This window comes from Ovis aries, chromosome 25, assembly GCF_016772045.2.
Source record: "Ovis aries strain OAR_USU_Benz2616 breed Rambouillet chromosome 25, ARS-UI_Ramb_v3.0, whole genome shotgun sequence".
NCBI classification, from domain to species: domain Eukaryota; kingdom Metazoa; phylum Chordata; class Mammalia; order Artiodactyla; family Bovidae; genus Ovis; species Ovis aries.
The window spans coordinates 3,348,755-3,368,783 of NC_056078.1; the positions used below are offsets into that span (position 1 = coordinate 3,348,755).

The 20,029-nt window shown below is 50.6% G+C and overlaps 1 protein-coding gene across 2 annotated transcripts in view; it reads left to right on the top strand.

Moving 5' to 3' along the window:
* Window positions 1-20,029, top strand: part of TRIM67 (tripartite motif containing 67) — a 62,775-nt gene that overhangs the window by 34,363 nt on the left and 8,383 nt on the right. The window contains exons 2-8 of one of the 2 annotated variants that reach the window (XM_027962209.3): window positions 2,058-2,153; window positions 3,683-3,805; window positions 4,726-4,836; window positions 6,251-6,410; window positions 9,105-9,250; window positions 17,176-17,314; window positions 18,673-18,976. In XM_027962209.3, the coding sequence (XP_027818010.1) occupies window positions 2,058-2,153; window positions 3,683-3,805; window positions 4,726-4,836; window positions 6,251-6,410; window positions 9,105-9,250; window positions 17,176-17,314; window positions 18,673-18,976 (1,079 nt within the window). The remainder of the gene's footprint in view (window positions 1-2,057; window positions 2,154-3,682; window positions 3,806-4,725; window positions 4,837-6,250; window positions 6,411-9,104; window positions 9,251-17,175; window positions 17,315-18,672; window positions 18,977-20,029) is intronic. The other variant, XM_042240843.2, reaches the window with a different exon arrangement.

Sequence of the window (20,029 nt, forward strand, 5' to 3'; positions counted from 1 at the left end):
TAGAGCAGTTGCTTTGCTTTCTATTCAGCCAGTGAGCACTTTTTGAGCCCCTATTTTGTGCCTGGCTAGAAAGACAAAGACAAAGTCCCCACTATGAAGGAGTGCATAGGTTACCAGGAATGGGCCTCTCCTTGGAGAGAAAAGGGGTGCAGCCTCCAAGGGCCCTCTTCTTGCAGTGAGTGTTGTATGGAGGGAGGCACCCCTTTTCTGGACACAGATGATGAGTCTAAGTGACGCTGACCTCTCCAGTTCCTCTTGAGTGAAGTTATCAGACACAGGCTGAGCTGGTAAGGATGAGTGCAAAGATCTGTGCTGCCCAGGACAGTAGCCACTGGCCACACATGGTAGCTGAAAACTAAGTAAAATTTCAAGCACGCAGAGCCACCCATACTGGTGGCAGCTGTATGAGACAGAGCAGACACAGAATGTTCTGCTATTCCTGCGATTTCTATTGGCTAGTCTTCCTGCATAGATAATTGCAACAGAATTGTCCATAGTGGTAAGCGTGGAGGGAAGGGCTTACACCAGCTGAAGTGTGTGTGTGTGGAGGGGGGGGAGTGCATTTGGGAAGCCATTGGAGGCAGGGAGAGCTTCTCCAGGAGCCACCTCTCCGCTGAGCCACACCCGAGGCGCCCAGCCATCTCTCAGAGCAGGACACAGCCCAGACCTCACCTTGAACATTGATGACCCTCGTCACCTTCCATCTTCCCATGTCTTCTCATCCACTCTGTGGCTATGTTTGTACCATCCAATGGATCTCAAAGTGCATCAGACATCCCTGGATAGCTTGTTAAAAGAAAGATTCCTGGGCTTCACCCCCAGGTTCTGAGCAGTAAGACTGGAGTGAGGCCAGAGAATTTGGATTTCTAGCAAATTCCTGGGTGATGCTGATGTTGAGGGTCCAGGAACCACACTTGGAACCATGGATATGGTCCAAAGAACCACATCAATTAACCCGTTCATTCCACACATATCCAACTGTTGAATGCTGCCGTGTGCCTGGTGCTCTTTCTGGATGTGAGCAACGAGAGAACTTACATTCTTGGGAGGAGAGACACACAGCAAACAAACCTGCGCTGGGTGGCAATGCACATTATGAAGAAGCATAAAGCAGGGCAAGGAGAGAGGCCTCTCAGACAGATCACAGTTGAGCAGAGACCTACAGACAGTGGAGAGTGGGTATGACCCAGCTTTTCTGGCCCCATTTTTTTCCCTGCCCTCAGCTTTATAATTTGAAACAGGAGAGTACCATTAAAAATCAAGGGCATCAGGAGATTGCCCTGGCGGTCCAGTGGCTAAGACTCCACACTTCCACTGTAGGGGATATGGGTTCAATCCTTGGTTGGGGAACTAAGATCCCACAGGCTGCAAGGCATGATCAAAATATAGATAAATAAAATTTAAAAACAAAGGGCATCAGTCTATTCAATAACGAAGTTTTGAAGACAGATTCGATTGTGTGGGCATACGTTTCATTGAAAAGAAGCCTGAGGCTAAAGGCCATAGATGTGAAACCAGCCTGCAGCTCTGCCTTTGGGTCCCAGTAACTGAGCAGAGTTAGGAGTCTTGATTGCCAAGGAGGCCACCACCATCCCTTCTATACGGTGACTTGGGACCCTCCACGTGGCTCAAACTCATTTCCAGGTCTCTTTCCCACCCATCCCACTTAGGCCAAAACGCAACTATGTACAAACCTGGGGTGTCCACACATTGGCGTCTGAGTGTCCTACTGAGGGGGGTAGAGCTGCTGCGGGAGGAGCGGGGGCCAGACCCAGCCAGGTCTATACTTGCTTCTTGTCCTGGCTCCTGTCAGCCCCAACCGATTAGCTGAATGCTCCTTACTTCTATCCAGCTTTGGGGTGCAGACAGAAGAGAGCAGGTCAACCAACACTTCATCAGCCATTGCTGGAAAAACAAGCCCATGCTGCAATGGCCAGGCTCCCTCCTTGGAGGAAAGCTCTTGGTTATACCCTGCTATAAACACAGCTTTCGGGGTGAAGGGCAGACCAAATGCTTTTAACACCTAATTTTCCTTTTCAATCTGTAATATCTTTTAGGCCCAGCTGTCTCAGGCCTTAAATGGAGTTTCCGATAAGGCGAAAGAAGCAAAGGAGTTTCTGGTTCAGCTGAAGAACATTCTGCAGCAGATCCAGGTGAGCCCAGACCCCACCCCTCTGCAGAAGGGATGTGAGACATGGATGAGGAAAGGGAAGGCCCCTGGCAGCTCTTCTCAGTGTTGAACACGGGGAGGCCCAACTGCTCCCCTGCACAGCCTCAGGTGTGGCAGACACTACACACCCAACCCACTGGCAGCCATCCAGTAGGAAAGGGATTTCGCTTGAACTCAGAAAGAATCGTAGAAAGAGAACCAGGCAGAAATAATGCGTGGCCATACAGTGCTACCCCTGTGTGTATACAGTGCTTTCATACCAAATGCACTATAATAGAAAAGCACCAGTTACTAAATAAATGTATTTACTGAGCACCCATGCTGCGTCACTTACCAGCCCGACACTGATCAATAAGGGGCAGTCTGTGGCCCCGGGAGCTCTGTCTGTCAGGGAGAGAGTGTATAAACCCACGCAGGGAGGGCCTTTCACACAGATCACGAACTTCCTGCTGTCTGGGTGGAAAAGGGGGACTGAGGGCACTGAGCTCTAAACCAGCCGAGAGAAACCACCCTGCCTAATGAGCTAAAGCACAAAGTTCAGCCACCAGGCACTTCCTTCTCTGTTTCTGATGTTTCAGGACACCAACTATTTGGTGGGGTTGCTATAACAAAGCACCATAGACTGAGTAGCTTCAACCCCAGTAACCTATTTTCTCACAGTTATGAAGGCCAGAAGTTCAAGATCGAGGCGTGGGCAGGGGTGGTTCCTCCTGAGGGCTCTCTCCTGGGCTGGCAGACAGCCACCGCCTTCCTGCGTCCTCAGGGGGCTCTCCCTCTGTGCCTGTCTGTGTCCTGACCGCCTCTTCTAAGGACACGGTCACGCTGGATCAGAGCCCAGCCTAAGGACCTCGTTTAAGTTACTTCTTTCAAGGCCGTTTCTCCAAACACAGTCTTGTTCTGAGGTCATGGGGTTCGGACTTCATCATAGGAACTTGGGGCAGGGGTGGGAGGAAACACATTAGCCATGCCACGAAGTCTGAATCCAGGCTGGTCTGAGAGGTGTTGAAGGACTCTCTTTCACAACTGAGAAAGACGGATCCTACAGCCAGACCACTGGCTTTTGTTTGTTTAACTGCTTTCTGATTATGAAAAGTAAAAATATGTTCTAGAAATTGTGAAAAGTAGAAAATAGCAGACAAAAGCAACAGAAGTTCACCAGTATCTCACCCCTTTCAGTGGCCACCCCACTCTTTTGACGCGCTCTTCCATTAGTTTACACACACTCACACACCCACAGTATGCAATTATGCTGCGCACACTTGTAGCTGCTTTTTTTTCTTGCTAAGTCTCTCATTGAGTGTTTCCCATGACACCGAAAACCCTCACAAACCCGCATGGCTCAGGTGACGTTGAGTATTCGTTCCATCGTCTGATGTGCTGAGACTCACATGCACAGTCTCCAGTCTGGGAGCAGGACCACTCCCTCTGGGGCCCACTTGCTGACGCGGCTGTGTCTCTAGCACCGGCCACGTCTCTGCGTGTCTCCTCCCTAAAGCTCTCTGCGTCCCACAGGAGAATGGCCTGGACTACGAGGCCTGCCTGGTGGCTCAGTGTGATGCGCTGGTCGATGCTCTGACCCGGCAGAAAGCCAAGCTGCTCACCAAGGTCACCAAAGAGAGGGAGCACAAGCTGAAGGTGGGTGCCCGGGCAGCCAGCGCGCCCAGTCCCATCCCCCTCCCTGCCCAGGGTGGGGGACACGCGGTGTAGACAGGGGGTCAGTGTTAGCTGAGGGTATGAATGAATGAACGAGGGAGGGGAGGAAGCACTGAGCAGGGACCTACGTACCCTGGTGCCGCTTTGCCTGCAGTAATCGCCATGCCTACTCTCCCTCCAAAGCGGGGACCAGACACCTGAATCCTGCTGCTTTCAGTCAGAAGCCCCCCTCTCCCATCTGCCAGGCCCCTGCTTTCTGTGGAAGGCACACACCTTGCTCCCACCTTGCAGAGCGGAGACGGCCTCGTTGGGCGATAAGGGCTGTGCTCAGGGCCCCGAGTCAGCCCCTCCGTCAGGTTTTCTGGCATCTGGTGCTTGCGTGGTCAGCACAGTGGCCAGTGACCACCATGGAAAGGCAAGACTTCCCCTCACTCGCACCGGGCCCCCGGTCCAGGCAGCTGCCCCGCGATCACCCTGCCTTAATGAAAACTACTCACTTCATGGTCTGGGCTCAATCTATTTCATAACCAGAAATATTACTGAAGGGCGAGACGGAACGCGTGCTGGGGATGGTCCATGGATTACATGCAAAGCAGTTGAGCCCCTCAAGTGACCACCCAGCAAGCAAGAGTGGGGGGCGCGGACTGGTCACGTGGGAGGGTTCAGATTGTGTGCGTTCTCTGGTTTTTATCCAGAGTTCAGGAAGTGTGCTCTGTTGGGTGTGGCAGGCCTGCTTGTGGGGCAGTGTGTCCAATTACTCCCCTGTAACGAGGGCACGTGGAGCTCAGGAACAGAGCAGCGGCAGGAGAGGGTACAAAGGAGTCGAGAACAGTGCTGCCTCCCGCTGCAGCCGGGCTGTTCTTTGTCCATGAGACGGTTACCAGGGGTCCTTTTCATGGCAGATGGTGTGGGACCAGATCAATCACTGCACGCTGAAGCTGCGCCAGTCCACTGGGCTGATGGAGTACTGCCTGGAGGTGATCAAGGAGAACGACCCCGCCGGGTTCCTGCAGGTGAGCGGGTTGGCAATCCTTCCAACTCCATGGCTGCATCCCAAACCAGCCAAGGTTCTAGGAAAGTCCCTCCCCGTGGCTTGGAGGTGAGCAGATTCTCCTGTGCTCAGTGATTCCAGAACACCTGAGATCTCATCTTGGCTGTTCTCACAAGCTCTGACCTGGCTCTGGGTCATCATTAAATGAGGAGGTGAAACATCACAGTCTCTAGGCCTGCAATGGCTCGACTTCCTGGCGCACCAGTGCAACATTTTCCCCACAGATGAAAGAAGACAGTCTGCCAGTCAAGCTGGAAAGATTGCACTGGAATAAGTGAGTCAGCAGAATCCACATGACCCCCAGTGGGCAGAGTCCCGCAGGTCTGGACAGAAGACCGCAGCCCAGAAAGCCCAGGCTGCCTTGCTGGGCAACCCCCAGCAGCTAGGCTAATCCGGGTCACGAGCATCTCTTGGGAACACTTCTGTGACTCAAACGAAAGCCCAGTCCTCCTTCTGTGGGGAAAATGATGAATCTCCTTGATTGGTCCCCAGGAAGGGTGCACGGGCTTCATAGCTCTACAGGGACACGTGCAAATGTTCTGAATGAGCAAGACTTTCTCCAGCAGAGAACAGAGCTGTGGGTTTGATACAGTGGGAGTTTGGAGCAGAAGCTGCAGAACAACATGGAGGAAAGACAGTGGGAGGGAGGGAGCGGCCCCGTCCTGGGGTGAAGGAGATGCTTTCAAATGCTAGGACAAACCACTAGTGAGTTCCACTTTGCAAAGTGCGGGATCTAGCAAAAGAAGAATATGCAGAGTGTTTCTGTATATTTTAAAAGTATCGTTTGCTTCCAAACGAACTTAGATACAAAACAGAAAGAGACTCACAGACTTAGAAAATGAACCAGTGGTTGCTGAGGGGAATGGATAGCTAGGGAACTTGGCAGGTTCATGGATACACTGCTAGATACAAAATGGATAACCAACAAGGAACTCTGCCCAGTGTTATGTGGCAGCCTGGATGGGAGTGGGGGGTTTTGTGGGAGAACGGATACATGTGTATGTATGGCCGAGTCCCTTGGCTGTTCACTTGAAACTATCACAGCATTGTTAATAGGCCATACCCCAGTACAAAATAAGAAGTTCAAAAAAAAAAAAAAAGTATCATTTGCTTTACAAAAGGGTTTAGCATAAAACAGCAAGTGCTTCTTTACAGGGAACATGACTGACCTATGAAGATGATTTAAACAATATAGTGCATTTTTATTTACCCCCACACCAGCATGGGTCCTGACATCTCTGCCAGGGCTTGAGAGGGCATGCTTAACACAGCCACCCCCTGAGCCCATGGAGATGAAGCCCCTACCCTTTCCTCACCACCTGCTGTGTTATTTTTCCTTTGCATGTGGAAACCCTAAACTCTGTGCTTCCTTTAAGATCTCCGACGCCCTGATCAAGCGTGTCCAGGTGTCTCAAGAGCAGTGGGTCAAAGGCGCCCTGGAGCCCAAAGTGTCCGCAGAGTTTGAGCTGACCTTGGACAGCGAGCCGCTGCTGCAGGCCATCCACCAGCTGGACTTCATTCAGATGAAATGTAGGGGTGAGCCGTGGTTGGCCCAGTTCAGTTGTTGCTTCTTCTGGAAGAGGCATCCACTCTGCAGGGCAGCTCATGCATCGGAAGACTTGTGACCTTGGTGTGACCCAGATTGGGAGGGAGGGAGGGACTTCTGCGGCACAGACCTGGGTTCAGGTCCCAGTTCAGTGTCCTTGAGCTGGTGACCTCTGCGGGTAGCCCCCAGCCTGAGCCACAGCTTTCGCATGTAGGAAAGAGGATTGTTTGTTCGTTCAGAGACACCTATTGAGTGTTTATCACCTGCCAGGCACCATCCTCGGTGTTCAGGACACAGCCGTGAACAAGTCCCCAGACTCCCTCACAAGACTGAGCTGGCATTCTAGAGAAGGAAATAGCCAATGATACAACAGACAGTGTAATATAACCTGAGAGTGGTGGGTGTGACCGACAAGGTGCTTCTTGAGAAGTGAAAGTGTTAGCGCTCAGTCATGTCTGACTCTTTCTGACCCCAGGGACTGTAGCCCGCCAGGCTCCTCTGTCCATGGAATTCTCCAGGCAAGAATACTGAAGTGAGTAACCATTCCCTTCTCCAGGAGATCTTTCCAGTTAGGAATCAAACCTGAGTCTCCTGCATTACAAGCTGATTCTTTACCATCTGAGCCACCAGGGAAGCCATTTTTTGAGAAGAAGGCAGTAGTATGGGGCTAGTGTTTTGAGGTGAAGACAATGGCACCCCACTCCAGGACTCTTGCCTGGAAAATCCCATGGGTGGAGGAGCCTGGTAGGCTGCAGTCCATGGGGTCGCGAAGAGTCGGACACAACTGAGCGACTTCACTTTCACTTTTCACTTTCACGCATTGGAGAAGGAAATGGCGACCCACTCCAGTGTTCTTGCCTGGAGAATCCCAGGGATGAGGGAGCCTGGTGGGCTGCCGTCTATGGGGTCACGCAGAGTCGGACACGACTGAAGTGACTTAGCAGCGGCAGCAGCAGTGTTTCAAGGTGAGAAGGAAAGAGATGCAATATAAAGGAAGAAGGTTCCAGGCAGCAGAGGGCAGGTATAAGTTTGCTGTGTTCCAAGCAGAGCGAGATCGGAGGTGACAGCAGCGTGGAGAAGGTGGTGGGTGGTAGAGGTGACTTCAGAGAGCTGGGGGGACACAGGCTATGGGTTAAGAAAAGTTTGCATAACTTTCCCCAGGTTACAAAATTAGCATGTGAGGTCACCCTGCCTCTCCAGAGACATTAAGGGTACATTCAGGGGAGGGAATAAAACTCTTTGGGGGTTTATTTTTTTAATCAATATATCAAAGAGCTGAGCACCACACCTACAGAAGCTGTGAACTCAGGAAAATGCTCACTTGCAAAGTATGTGGCCATTTTTAAACCGAAGACACCCAGTCTCTGTGCTCACTCCCACACTCACCTGAGTTTGCACCTGAGGCGAGGTTTGGAAATGCCATCTGCCCCAGGTGTAAATGAGGCGTGCTTCTGGGAGCAGAATAATCCTGGCAGAAGTGGGGGCTCTGGAAAGTGGGGGTGCTGAAAGAGGCCATTTGGAGCTGCTCCTGACAGGGTGGGGTGGCGGAATTCACAGAGGAAGTGGGAAAGCGAGAAGCAGTGCCCAGGGATGCAGAGAGGACTCCTTCCACACTGATAACCCAGGGTCCTGGGGCCAGCATGGAGCCAGCCCTGAGACGACATCCATAACAGACAGTGCTACACCCCACTAAACTGTCCACCAAGATGTGGAAGATAATGCCCTAACATCTGGACCCAAATGGAAATCTGTAGTTTTTACAAAAACTCATGTTGCAGTGTTCCCTTTGAAAAATGTCAGCATGGACTATGCATGCGTGCATACTAAATCGCTTCAGTTGCGTCCACCCCTTTGCAACCCTGCGGACCATAGCCCACCAGGCTCCTCTGTCCATGGGATTCTCCAGGCAAGAATACTGGAGTGGGTTTCCGTGCCCTCCTCCAGGGGATCTTCCCAATCCAGGGATAGAACCCAAGTCTCTTATGTCTCCTGCATTGGCAGGCATGTTCTTTATCACTAACGTCACCTGGGAAGCCCCAGCATGGACTATGTTTCTAAAATCTCTCAAGCCTGAACACAACTAGAGAATAAAAAGATACTCCGGAGCTCACCTTGATAGAACTGATGATACACTTGACTTGAATCCCTAATTCCATGGGTAGACTGTCCCATACTCTAAGATTGCCTCACCTTCCAGAATCTAGTTCCCTAGGCCTTTAAACGCTCCCAGACAAAGGTTTCAATGTATCTTTGTGTTTTGCCTGTCCCCCACCCTCAACCACAACTTCACGGGCCCCAGGTGTGAGCTGCACGTGACTCCATGCAGAGGGTCTGGAGAGGCCTTGCTGTGCTGGGAGGCACAGGCAGTCAGGCTCTGCTGCTAGTCCTAGGGAGCCGCTCGTGGGGCAGAATCAAAACCAGTGATGCTCAGTGGGCCGGTGGGGAGAAGACACCTTGTCCTCAGGGCTCTGGACTCGGAGGGGTGGCGGCAACTGCCACGTCTCTGCGTCTCTCCTGGCCTCAAATCCCAGGACCCCCTCCCAGGCTAGGAGGTCCACGGAGTGTGCATACAAGCGGCAGGGAGTGGCGCAGCGGGTCGCCTTCCCTCTGGGGTGGGCCGGGCACGCAGCTTGTCCCTGCGCCCTGCAGGGTGTGCACACTGAAGCCCATCTGTCCCGTCACAGTGCCGCCCGTGCCCCTGTTGCAGCTGGAGAAGTGCTGCACCCGGAACAACAGCGTCACACTGGCCTGGAGGACACCGCCCTTCACCCACAGCCCCGTGGACGGCTACATCCTGGAGCTAGACGACGGCGACGGGGGGCAGTTCCGGGTGAGGCCTGCTGCCTGCTGCGGGGGGGTGGGGGGCGAGGCTCGCACTGTCCCAGCCTCTGGGTCAGTCCGTGTGGCTGCCCCTAACTCTGATACCACTAACGGGGGCGTCAGCCCCAAGGACGCAGGACTGGTGGGCCTGGGCTCATGGGACGCACAGGGGGTTTCTCTACCGAGAGCTAGGTCTGAGCAGGCAGAGAAAGTTCAGGATGGCTTTTCTGTGAAGACTGACGCAGGTCGGAGGCCAAGGTAGAGATCAGAAGAGGGGTCCCCCACACAGACCTGCTCCCCAGTTGACCCAGCAGTATCTAGTCAATGCCCTCCCACACATCCCCCCCAAGCAGCCTCCTACTCCCTCAATGTTCCCACACAACTGCCCTGCCCCGTTCACTAATTAGCTCATCTGGCAAGGTGATCTGCACAGGAAGACACATCAAAAACGGTTGTAGCGTTTGGGTGATGATCTACGTTCAGGTCCCCAGTGATGGAATACATGGGGAGAGTAAAGACCCTTAGTGAGTCAAAAATGTATCTTCCAGCCTCACCCTGTGGTAGGAACCCTGACAGCTCCCCACCCAACAGAGCTCTACCGAGAGGTCACAGTGGAGTTCAGACTCCTGTCCAGTAATTTGGTTAACAATGAACTCCAGGGAGCACAAACTCTGGCTCTTCTTAGAGCTTCACCTTTCTGTCCCCAAGAGACTAAATAAAGACTCATTCTAACAAACCAGAGCAATGATAACAATTCTCATACTTCTCCTGGAACTGGTACCCATTCAAGAAATCTTACCAGAGTCACGGTTCCTTTTGTTTCCCTCAGTGGGATTTATGCCTGCGTCTTTTCAGTTTTTTGTTTTGTGAATGCCAGAGTTGTAGTACTCCATGAGGAAAAATTGAGTCCCTGGGAATACGGGCTCTTTAGGGAAGAGAGAAGCTGAAGTCACATGGGTCAGGAAGAGCAGGTCATACACTGGGTCCTGAACCCCAGTCCTTCTGGTCATGCAAATAAGCTAGTAACTGACAGTTCCTTGACTAACCAGAAACCAGGAAGACAGTTTATGGTTTTGAAATGGGATGAAGGAGGATATTAAAAGAAGCCGCCAGTACTTCCCTGGTAGTCAGTGGTTAGGAATCTGCAGGGGACACGGGTTTGATCCCTGGTTGGGAAACTAGATCCCACGTGCTGAGGAGCAGCTAAGCCCGTGAGCCACAACTAAAGATCCCATGTGCCACAAATGACACCCAGTGAAACCAAATAAATAAGTAAATAAATATTTACCAAAAAAAAGAAGAAGCCACCGAGTTCAGTGGCTTCTCCCCTTTGAGATGTGACCAATAATGGAAGCTGGAGCCAAGGGCTCGAGTTTCTGAGGGACTGTGTGTCATGGTGGGAAAATCGTGGACTTAACGCAGACAGGCCTGGATTTGAACCCTGGCTTCTAAATGGATTGACTGTGATCTTGGGCCAGTTTCCTGCCCCCTCTGAGTGTCCTTGTGAGTAAAACATAAAAAATAATAGCAATGTCCCAGGGTTGTGTAAGGATTAAGATGCCTTATACAGTAATAGCTGGCCCACAGCTATTATTATCAATAACTCGAAAAACCGAATGAAGAATAACACCCCCAAGTAATCAGGCAGGAATAGTGTCTTATCATTCTATTTACTCAGGCTGTGCTGGGTCTTCCTTTCTGCACGGGCTCTCGCTGGTTGTGGTGAGCAGAGGCCTCTCACTGGTTGTGGTACACCAGATCCCGCTGCAGTAGCTTCTAATGCTGCGGAGCACGTGCTCTGAGGCACGTGGGCTCGGGAGCTGCAACACGTGGGCTCCAGAGCACAGGCTCAGTCATCGCAGCACGCAGGCTCAGCTGGTCCACGGCCTGTGGGATCTTCCCAGACCAGTGGCCGGACTCGTGTTTCCTACACTGGCAGGCAGACTCTTCATCACTGAGCCTAAGGGAAGCCCAGGAATGATGTTTTATGTAATGACAAAAGTGAGATGTAAAACTATGTATTTGGGGGCAGTTAACAGGACAAATTAAGTTTGAAGTAAATGTTCTAGAAAAGGACCACCGGGGTCTGATGCAGAAATGCCCCACCCTCTGGAATCAAGATTGCCAGGAGAAATATCAATAACCTCAGATATACGGATGACACCACCCTTATGGCAGAAAGTGAAGAGGAACTAAAGAGCCTCTTGATGAAAGTGAAAGAGGAGAGTGAAAAACTTGGCTTAAAGCTCAACATTCAGAAAACTAAGATCATAGCATCTGGTCCCATCACTTCATGGCAAATAGATGGGGAAACAGTGTCAGACTTTATTTTTCTGGGCTCCAAAATCACTGCAGATGGTGATTGCAGCCAGGAAATTAAGAGACGCTTACTCCTTGGAAGGAAAGTTATGACCAACCTAAATAGCATATTAAAAAGCAGAGATATTACTTTGCCAACAAAGGTCCGTCTAGTCAAGGCTATGGTTTTCCAGTAGTCATGTATGGATGTGAGAGTTGGACTGTGAAGAAAGCTGAGCGCTGAAGAATTGATGCTTTTGAAGTGTGGTGTTGGAGAAGACTCTTGAGAGTCCCTTGGACTGCAAGAAGATCCAACCAGTCCATTCTGAAGGAGATCAGCCCTGGGTGTTCTTTAGAAGGACTGATGCTAAAGCTGAAAGTCCAGTACTTTGGCCACCTCATGCGAAGAGTTGACTCATTGGAAAAGACTCTGATGCTGGGAGGGATTGGGGGCAGGAGGAGAAGGGGATGACAGAGGATGAGATGGCTGGATGGCATCACTGACTCGATGGACGTGAGTTTGAGTGAACTCCGGGAGTTGGTGATGGACAGGGAGGCCTGGCGTGCTGCTATTCACAGGGTCGCAAAGAGTCGGACACGACTGAATGACTGAACTGACTGGGAAACCAGGAGAAAAGCAGCTCCAGGAGGCCCAAGGAGTTGGAAGATGCCAGCTTCAGCGGTGGGAGAGGTGGGAGGAGGTGGAGTGGCTCTCTCACTCCGGAAGTGGCCAAATCAACCTGAACCACCTGTGCTTGACCACACCCTTCCTCCGTCTGCTTTTTCCCATCATGTGTGATGATGCTTCCTTTTCAAATACTGTTTATTTTGTCTACTTCGATGCTTAGCTCGTGGTTTCCAGCTGAAATTCCCATTGAAAACCGACGATCTCCTCTTGCTCCAACCGTTTTGTGCACCCCCATCTTTGGGCTCCAGAGTCCTACCATGAGAACTGCCCTCTGAGGACGCAGGACGTTCTCAGGCAGCATCACAGCTACTGCACCCCATACCTTCACAGCAGAGGGATCCCATCAGCCACCAGTAAGGGTTTCTGTTCAACTCTGATGTGGCCTGAAACCTAGCCACCACTCATCCCAAATCTACTTATTAATATCACTCTTGCGTAATGGAAATAAAAGCAAAAATAAACAAATGGGACCTAATTAAAGTGAAAAGCTTTGTCACAATGAAGGAAACTATAAGCAAGGTGAAAAGACAGCCTTCAGAATGGGAGAAAATGATAGCAAATGAAACAACTGGCAAAGAATTAATCTCCAAAATATACAAGCAGCTCATGCAGCTCAATACCAGAAAAATAAACAACCCAATCAAAAAATGGGCCAAAGAACTAAACAGACATTTCTCCAAAGAAGACATACAGATGGCTAACAAACACATGAAAAGATGCTCAACATCACCCATGATCAGAGAAATGCAAATCAAGACCACAATGAGGTGCCGTCTCATGCCAGTCAGAATGGCTGCTATCCAAAAGTCTACAAACAATAAATGCTGGAGAGGGTGTGGAGAAAAGGAAAGCCTTTTACATTGTTGGTGGGAATGCAAACTAGTACAGCCACTATGGAGAATAGTGTGGCGATTCCTTTAAAAACTGGAAATAGAACTGCCTTATGACCCAGCAATCCCACTGCTGGGCATACACACTGAGGAAACCAGAATTGAGAGAGACACATGCACCCCAGTGTTCATCGCAACACTGCTTACAATAGATAGGATATGGAAGCAACCTAGATGTCCATTGGCAGATGAATGGATAAGAAAGTTGTGGTACATATACAGAATGGAATATTACTCAGCTATTAAAAAGAATTCATTTGAGTCAGTTCTAATGAGGTGGATGAAACTGGAGCATATTCCATTCAGTTCAGCAGCTCAGTCACGTCCAACTCTTTGTGACCCCATGGACTGCAGGATGGCAGGCTTCCCTGTCCATCACCAACTCCCAGAGCTTACTCAAACTCATGTCCACTGAGTCAGTGATGCCATCCAACCACCTCATCCTCTGTCTCCTCCCACGTTCAATCTTTACCAGCATCAGGGTCTTTCCAAATTAGTTCTTTGCATCAAGTGGCCAAAGTATTGGAGTTTCACCTTCAGCATCAGTCCTTCCAATGAATATTCAGGACTGATATCCTTTAGGATGGACTGGTTGGATCTCCTTGCAGTCCAAGGGACTCTCAAGAGTCTTCTCCAACACCACAGTTCAAAAGCATCAATTCTTTGGCACTCAGCTTTCTTTATAGTCCAACTCTTACATCCATACATGACTACTGGAAAAACCATAGCTTTGGCTAGTCGGACTTTTGTCAGCAAAGTAATGCTTCTGCTTTTTAAATATGCTATCTAGGGTGATCATAACGTTTCTTCCAAGGAGCAAGCGTCTTTTAATTTCATGGCTGCAGTCACCATCTGCAGTGATTTTGGAGCCCAAAAAAACAAAGTCTGACACTGTTTCCATTGTTTCCCCATTTATTTGCCATGAAGTGATGGGACCAGATGCCATGATCTTCGTTTTCTGAATGTTGAGCTTTAAGCCAACTTTTTCACTCTCCTCTTTCACTTTTCATCAAGAGGTTCCTTAGTTTTTCTTCATTTTCTGCCATAAAGGTGGTGTCATCTGCATATCTGAGGTTACTGATATTTCTCCTGGTAATCTTGATTCCAGCTTGTTCTTTATCCAGCCTAGCATTTCTCATGATGTACTCTGCATATAAGTTAAATAAGCAGGGTGACAATATACAGCCTTGATGGTCTCTTTCCCAATTTAGAACCAGTCTGTTGTTCCATGTCCAGTTCTAACTGTTGCTTCCTGACCTGCATATAGGTTTCTCAAGAGGCAGATCAGGTGGTCTGGTATTTCCATCTCTTGAAGAATTTTCCACAGTTTGTTGTGATCCACACAGTCAAAGGCTTTGGCATAGTCAATAAAGCAGAAGTAGATGTTTTCGTAGAACTCTCTTGCCTTTTAGATGATCGAGCGGATGTTGGCAATTTGATCTCTGGTTCCTCTGCCTTTTCTAAATCCAGCTTGAACATCTGGAAGTTCACGTATTGTTGAAGCCTGGCTTGGAGAATTTTGAGCATTACTTTACTAGTATGTGAGATGAGTGCAATTGTGCGGTAGTTTGAGCATTCTTTGGCATTGCCTTTCTTTGAGATTGGAATGAAAACTGACCTTTTCCAGTGCTATGGCCACTGCTGAGTTTTCCAAATTTGCTGGTATATTGAGTGCAGCACTTTCACAGCATCATCTTTCAGGATTTGAAATAGCTCAACTGGAATTCCATCACCTCCACTAGCTTTGTTTGTAGTGATGCTTCCTAAAGCCCACTTGACTTCACATTCCAGGATGTCTGGTTCTAGGTGAGTGATCACACCATTGTGGTTATCTGTGTCATAAAGATCTTTGTATAGTTCTGTGTACTCTTGCTACCTCTTCTTAATATCTTCTGATTCTGTTAGGTCCACGCCATTTCTGTGCTTTATTGAGCCCATCTTTGCATGAAATGTTCCCTTGGTATCTCTAATTTTCTTGAAGAGATCTCTAGTCTTTCCCATTCTATTGTTTTCCTCTATTTCTCCCTACTGATCACTGAGGAAGGTTTTCTTATCTCTCCTTGTATTCAAATGGGTATATCTTTCCTTTTCTCCTTTGCATTTCGTTTCTCTTCTTTTATAGCTATTTGTAAGGCCTCCTCAGAAAACCATTTTGCCTTTTTACATTTCTTTTTCTTGGGGATGGTCTTGATCACTGCCTCCTGCACAATGTCATGAAACTCCATCCATAGTTCTTCAGGCACTCTGTCTATCAGACCTAATCCCTTGAATCTATTTGTCACTTCCACTGTATAATGGGAAGGAATTCGATTTAGGTCATACCTGAATGGTCTAGTGGTTTTCCCCACTTTCTTCAATTTCAGTCTGAATTTGGCAATAAGGAGTTCATGATCTGAGCCACAGTCAGCTCTTGGTCTTCTTTTTGCTGACTGTATAGAGCTTCTCCATCTTTGGCTGCAAAGAATATAATCAATCTAATTTTGCTGTTGACCATCTGGTGATGTCCATGAGTAGAGTCATCTCTTGTGTTGTTGGAAGAAAGTGTTTGCTATGACCAGTGTGTTCTCTTGGCAAAACTCTATTAGCCTTTGCCCTGCTTCATTCTGTATTTCAAGGCCAAATTTGCCTTTTACTCCAGGTATTTCTTGACTTCCTACTTTTGCATTCCAGTCCCCTATAATGAAAAGGATATCTTTTCTGGGTGTTAGTTCTAGAAGGTCTTGTAGGTCTTCAAAGAACTGTTCAACTCCAGCTTCTTCAGCGTTACTGGTTGGTGCTTATTATACAGCATGAAATAAGTTAGAAAGAGAAATACCATATACCCTTAAGGCAGAAAGTGAAGAACTAAAGAGCCTCTTCATCAAAGTGAAAGAAGAGAGTGAAAAATTTGGCTTAAAATTCAACATTCAGAAAACTAAGATGATGGCACCTGGTCCCATCACTTCATTGCAAATAGATGAAACAGTGGAAACAGTGACAGACTTTATTTTTGGGGGGGCTCCAAAATCAATGTAGATGGTGACTGCAGCAATGAAATTAAAAGTCGTTTGTTCCTTGGAAGAAAAGTTATGACCAACCTAGACAGCTTATTAAAAAGCAGAAGCATTACTTTGTCAACAAAGGTCCGTTTAGTCAAGGCTACGGTCTTTTCAGTGGTCACGCATGGATGTGAGAGTTGGACTATAAAGAAAGCTGAGTGCCGAAGAATTGATACTTTTGAACTGTGTTGTTGGAAAAGACTCTTGAGAGTCCCTTGGAGTGCAAGGAGATCCAACCAGTCCATCCTAAAGGAGATCAGTCCTGGGTGTTCATTGGAAGGACTGATGCTGAAGCTGAAACTCGAATACTTTGGCCACCTGATAGGAAGAGCTGACTCATTCGGAAAGACCCTGATGCTGGGAAAGATTGAAGGTGGGAGGAGAAGGGGACAACACAGGATAAGATGGCTGGATGGCATCACTGACTTAATGGATTTGAGTTTGAGTAAACTCTGGGAGTTGGTGATGGACAGGGAGGCCTCGCGTGCTGCAATCCATGGGGTCTCAACGAGTCGGACACGACTGAGTGACTGAACTGAACTAAGTGCATATATATAGGGTTTAGAAAGATGGTAATGATAACCCTGTATGCAAGACAGCAAAAGAGAAACAGATATAAAGAACAGACTTTTGCAATCTGTGGAAGACAAGGGTGGGGTGATTTGAGAGAATAGCATTGAAGCATGTATATTACCATATATGAAACAGATGTCCAGTCCAAGTTTGATGCATGAAACAGGGCACTCAAAGCTGGTGCACTGGGACAACCCAGAGGGATGGAATGGGGAGGGAAGCGGGAGGGGGGTTCAGGACAGGGAGACACATGTACACCCATGGCTGTACTTGTCAGTGTATGGCAAAACCACCACAATAGTGTAGAGTAATTAGCCTCCAATTAATATTAATTAATTAATTTAAAAAATAGCACTCTTGGGATGATAGCACTTTCGATGCAACATGTGACTAAGAGAAATTTTCCACATAATAGGGGCACCTGATGAGTGGTCTGTGTCTCTTCCAGGAGGTGTATGTTGGCAAGGAGACCCTGTGCACCATCGACGGCCTTCACTTCAACAGCACATACAACGCCAGGGTCAAGGCTTTCAACTCCTCCGGCGTTGGGCCCTACAGTAAGACTGTGGTCCTGCAGACATCCGACGGTGAGCACTGGGGTGTCTCAGGGAAAACAGATTCAGGCCCAGCCCACGTATCAGATGCGCAGACAGATGGGCAGGGAAAATCTGACAGTTGCTGGTGAGGGAGGCATCGGGGTAAAGGAAAGAGGTGGCAGCTGGGTGAGTCCATCTCCTCCAGCCCTGCCCCTGACCTGCTCTCCTTGCTCCCTGCCCTCCCATCACAAAGGAAGGAGACACTCCTTCACCCTACTCTCTGGATCTGGAAAGTGAGACTGGAGGTTGAGAGGTACAGGGAGATTACATTCCCAGTGTAGCCTCACTTCCAAGGGGCCAAGAGTGGCAGGATGTCCCAGCGAAAAGAAGGCAGGAGGCTGCCAGGAGGAACTTTCCCCTCGAGCACCCCGCGCAAGAGCTCGGATCTGAGTGCTGCAGACCTCACTGTGTCCTTTCAGGATGCAGGCAATCACAGCACACCCACACTCCACTGGGTTTTGATCACATGAACCCTGAGCGTCGAGGGGTGATGTAGGGTCTGGTCTGCTACATCGAACACGTACCTGTCGGGCCTCAGGGGTCCCTGGAGGGCACCAGCCCTGTGTTGCTGTCAGCGTTTGTCCCAGGGCTTCCCTGATGCTCGGCGGGTAAAGAATCCACCTGCACTGCAAGAGACACAAGAGAGGCAGGTTCGATCTCTGGGTCAGGAAGATTGCCTCGAGGAGGGCATGCCCGCTGCAGTAGTCTTGCCTGGAGAATCCCATGGACAGAGGAAGCTGGTGGGCTACAGTTCATATGGTCACAAAGAATCGGACATGACTGAGCAACTGGAACTTTCACTTATCCCAGCCCATCCTCTGGCTGCCCTAAGGAACACAGACAGCCTGAACCGCCCCCCAGGGACGGGCAGATGGTGCTGTCCCAGGGGTGGGCTCCCCAGCTGTGTGCCCCTAGAAGCCCTCACCTGCCAGCGGGCTGTGGGTGGAGAATAGAGCGCGGAAGCTTTGGTGACCCCACTTCACCTCTCTGCCTCTCGAGTCTCTCTCCCAGGACGCAGGGCTGGATGTATATCCTCACTCCTAATAGCGCCGAAAATGTGCGTGAGTGCCGTGGAAACCAAGATTCCATGAGAGCATGTAGATGGGGGCCTGGATGTCTGTGTACTCGGCCCAGCTGGGGTCATGGGATTCGGCACTTGGATGAACACGGAGGAGAGAGCATGAATGTGTATGTGCGTGCATGCGCGTGTGAATTGAGCAGGGAGGAACACTCAACGCCGTGTGCCCACTTCCTGAGAGATGCCAGTGAGTCTGTCTGCGAGCCAAGGTCAGAGGCTGCCGGCAAGCTCATCCCAGCTCTGCCCCTCTCGCCCACCCCTTCCTTTCCAGTGGCCTGGTTCACGTTTGACCCCAACTCTGGGCACCGGGACATCATCTTGTCCAACGACAACCAGACAGCCACCTGCAGCAGCTACGACGACCGGGTGGTGCTGGGCACGGCAGCCTTCTCCAAGGGCGCGCACTACTGGGAGCTGCACGTGGACCGGTACGACAGCCACCCGGACCCCGCCTTTGGGGTGGCCAGGGCCAGCGTGGCCAAGGACATGATGCTGGGCAAGGACGACAAGGCCTGGGCCATGTACGTGGACAACAACCGCAGCTGGTTCATGCACGGCAACTCACACACCAACAGGTGCGCGCCCCCGCCCGCCCCCGACGGGAGGCCTGGCGCCCCGGCCCTCCTGCCCTTCCCAAATGCATCAGCACGTGGTGTGGGGCAGTGTTCTTAACCACTTTGGTGTCCGGTTCCCAGAGAGACATGACCGCTGGCCTGCAGGCCAGATGGGAGCATATGATGGAGTGTGGAGCTGGTGGATGTGCAGGCCGCTCAGCGAGCCCCGAGGCCAGGCTCACCAGCCCTGGGCTCCAGTTCTCCTCCAGGCTCTGCTCCACTTTCCTCCACACCCCTCAGCCCAGCCTGAGTCACCACGGAACTCCCCACACACAACCGCAGGGGCTTGAAACAGGCAGGCAGGGGGTGCTGCGCCCCGGGGGCAGTCTCTGTGGCGGCTCTGACCCGGGTAGCTCCAGCACTGCCTTGCCCTGAGGCTGGCTTGGGAGAGTGGGGTCACCAGGCCAGACTCGGGAAACTCGAATCCTGGAGGAGACCTGGCCCCAGTACTGGAGGGTTGTGGCCCTCCAAGCCATCTCCTCGCTGTCTCCTTCCCAGTCTGCTGAGGGCCATCACCCCTGCTGGGAGAGGCAAGAGGCCCCAAGGAACCAACTCCCCTGGACTGCAGCGCTAGGCCGGGTCAACTCCAGGGGCTCTCAGAGCTCCAGGCCCACCTCAGTGCTCCTGCAGATGGCCCCAGGAGTCCTGGCGTGGGACAGGGACTTGCCGGAGGGTCCCCGGGGGCTGAAGGCAGATGGGACCCCTACCGTCGGCCTTTTCAGCAGCTGTGATCACCTATTCACAGGCCTGGGGTGACAGCAGGCAGCTCCTCCCCAGGGGCTGGGCAGCCTGGCCCTGCGCCTGCCTGGCCGTCTGCTCACAGGCCACCTGGGGACCGGGTCCAGGCCCAGCAGCACCCTCTCTGCTTGCTCAGGCCGAGCGGCAACCTAGATACCCTGGGGTGAGAGTGACAACGAGGAGCATCTATTAAGCCTACTTTGTGCTGTGGGAAGCACCTGGCTCATGGGATTTCATTTGGGCCTCAGGAAAGTTCGATTGTTATCACCATTTGGC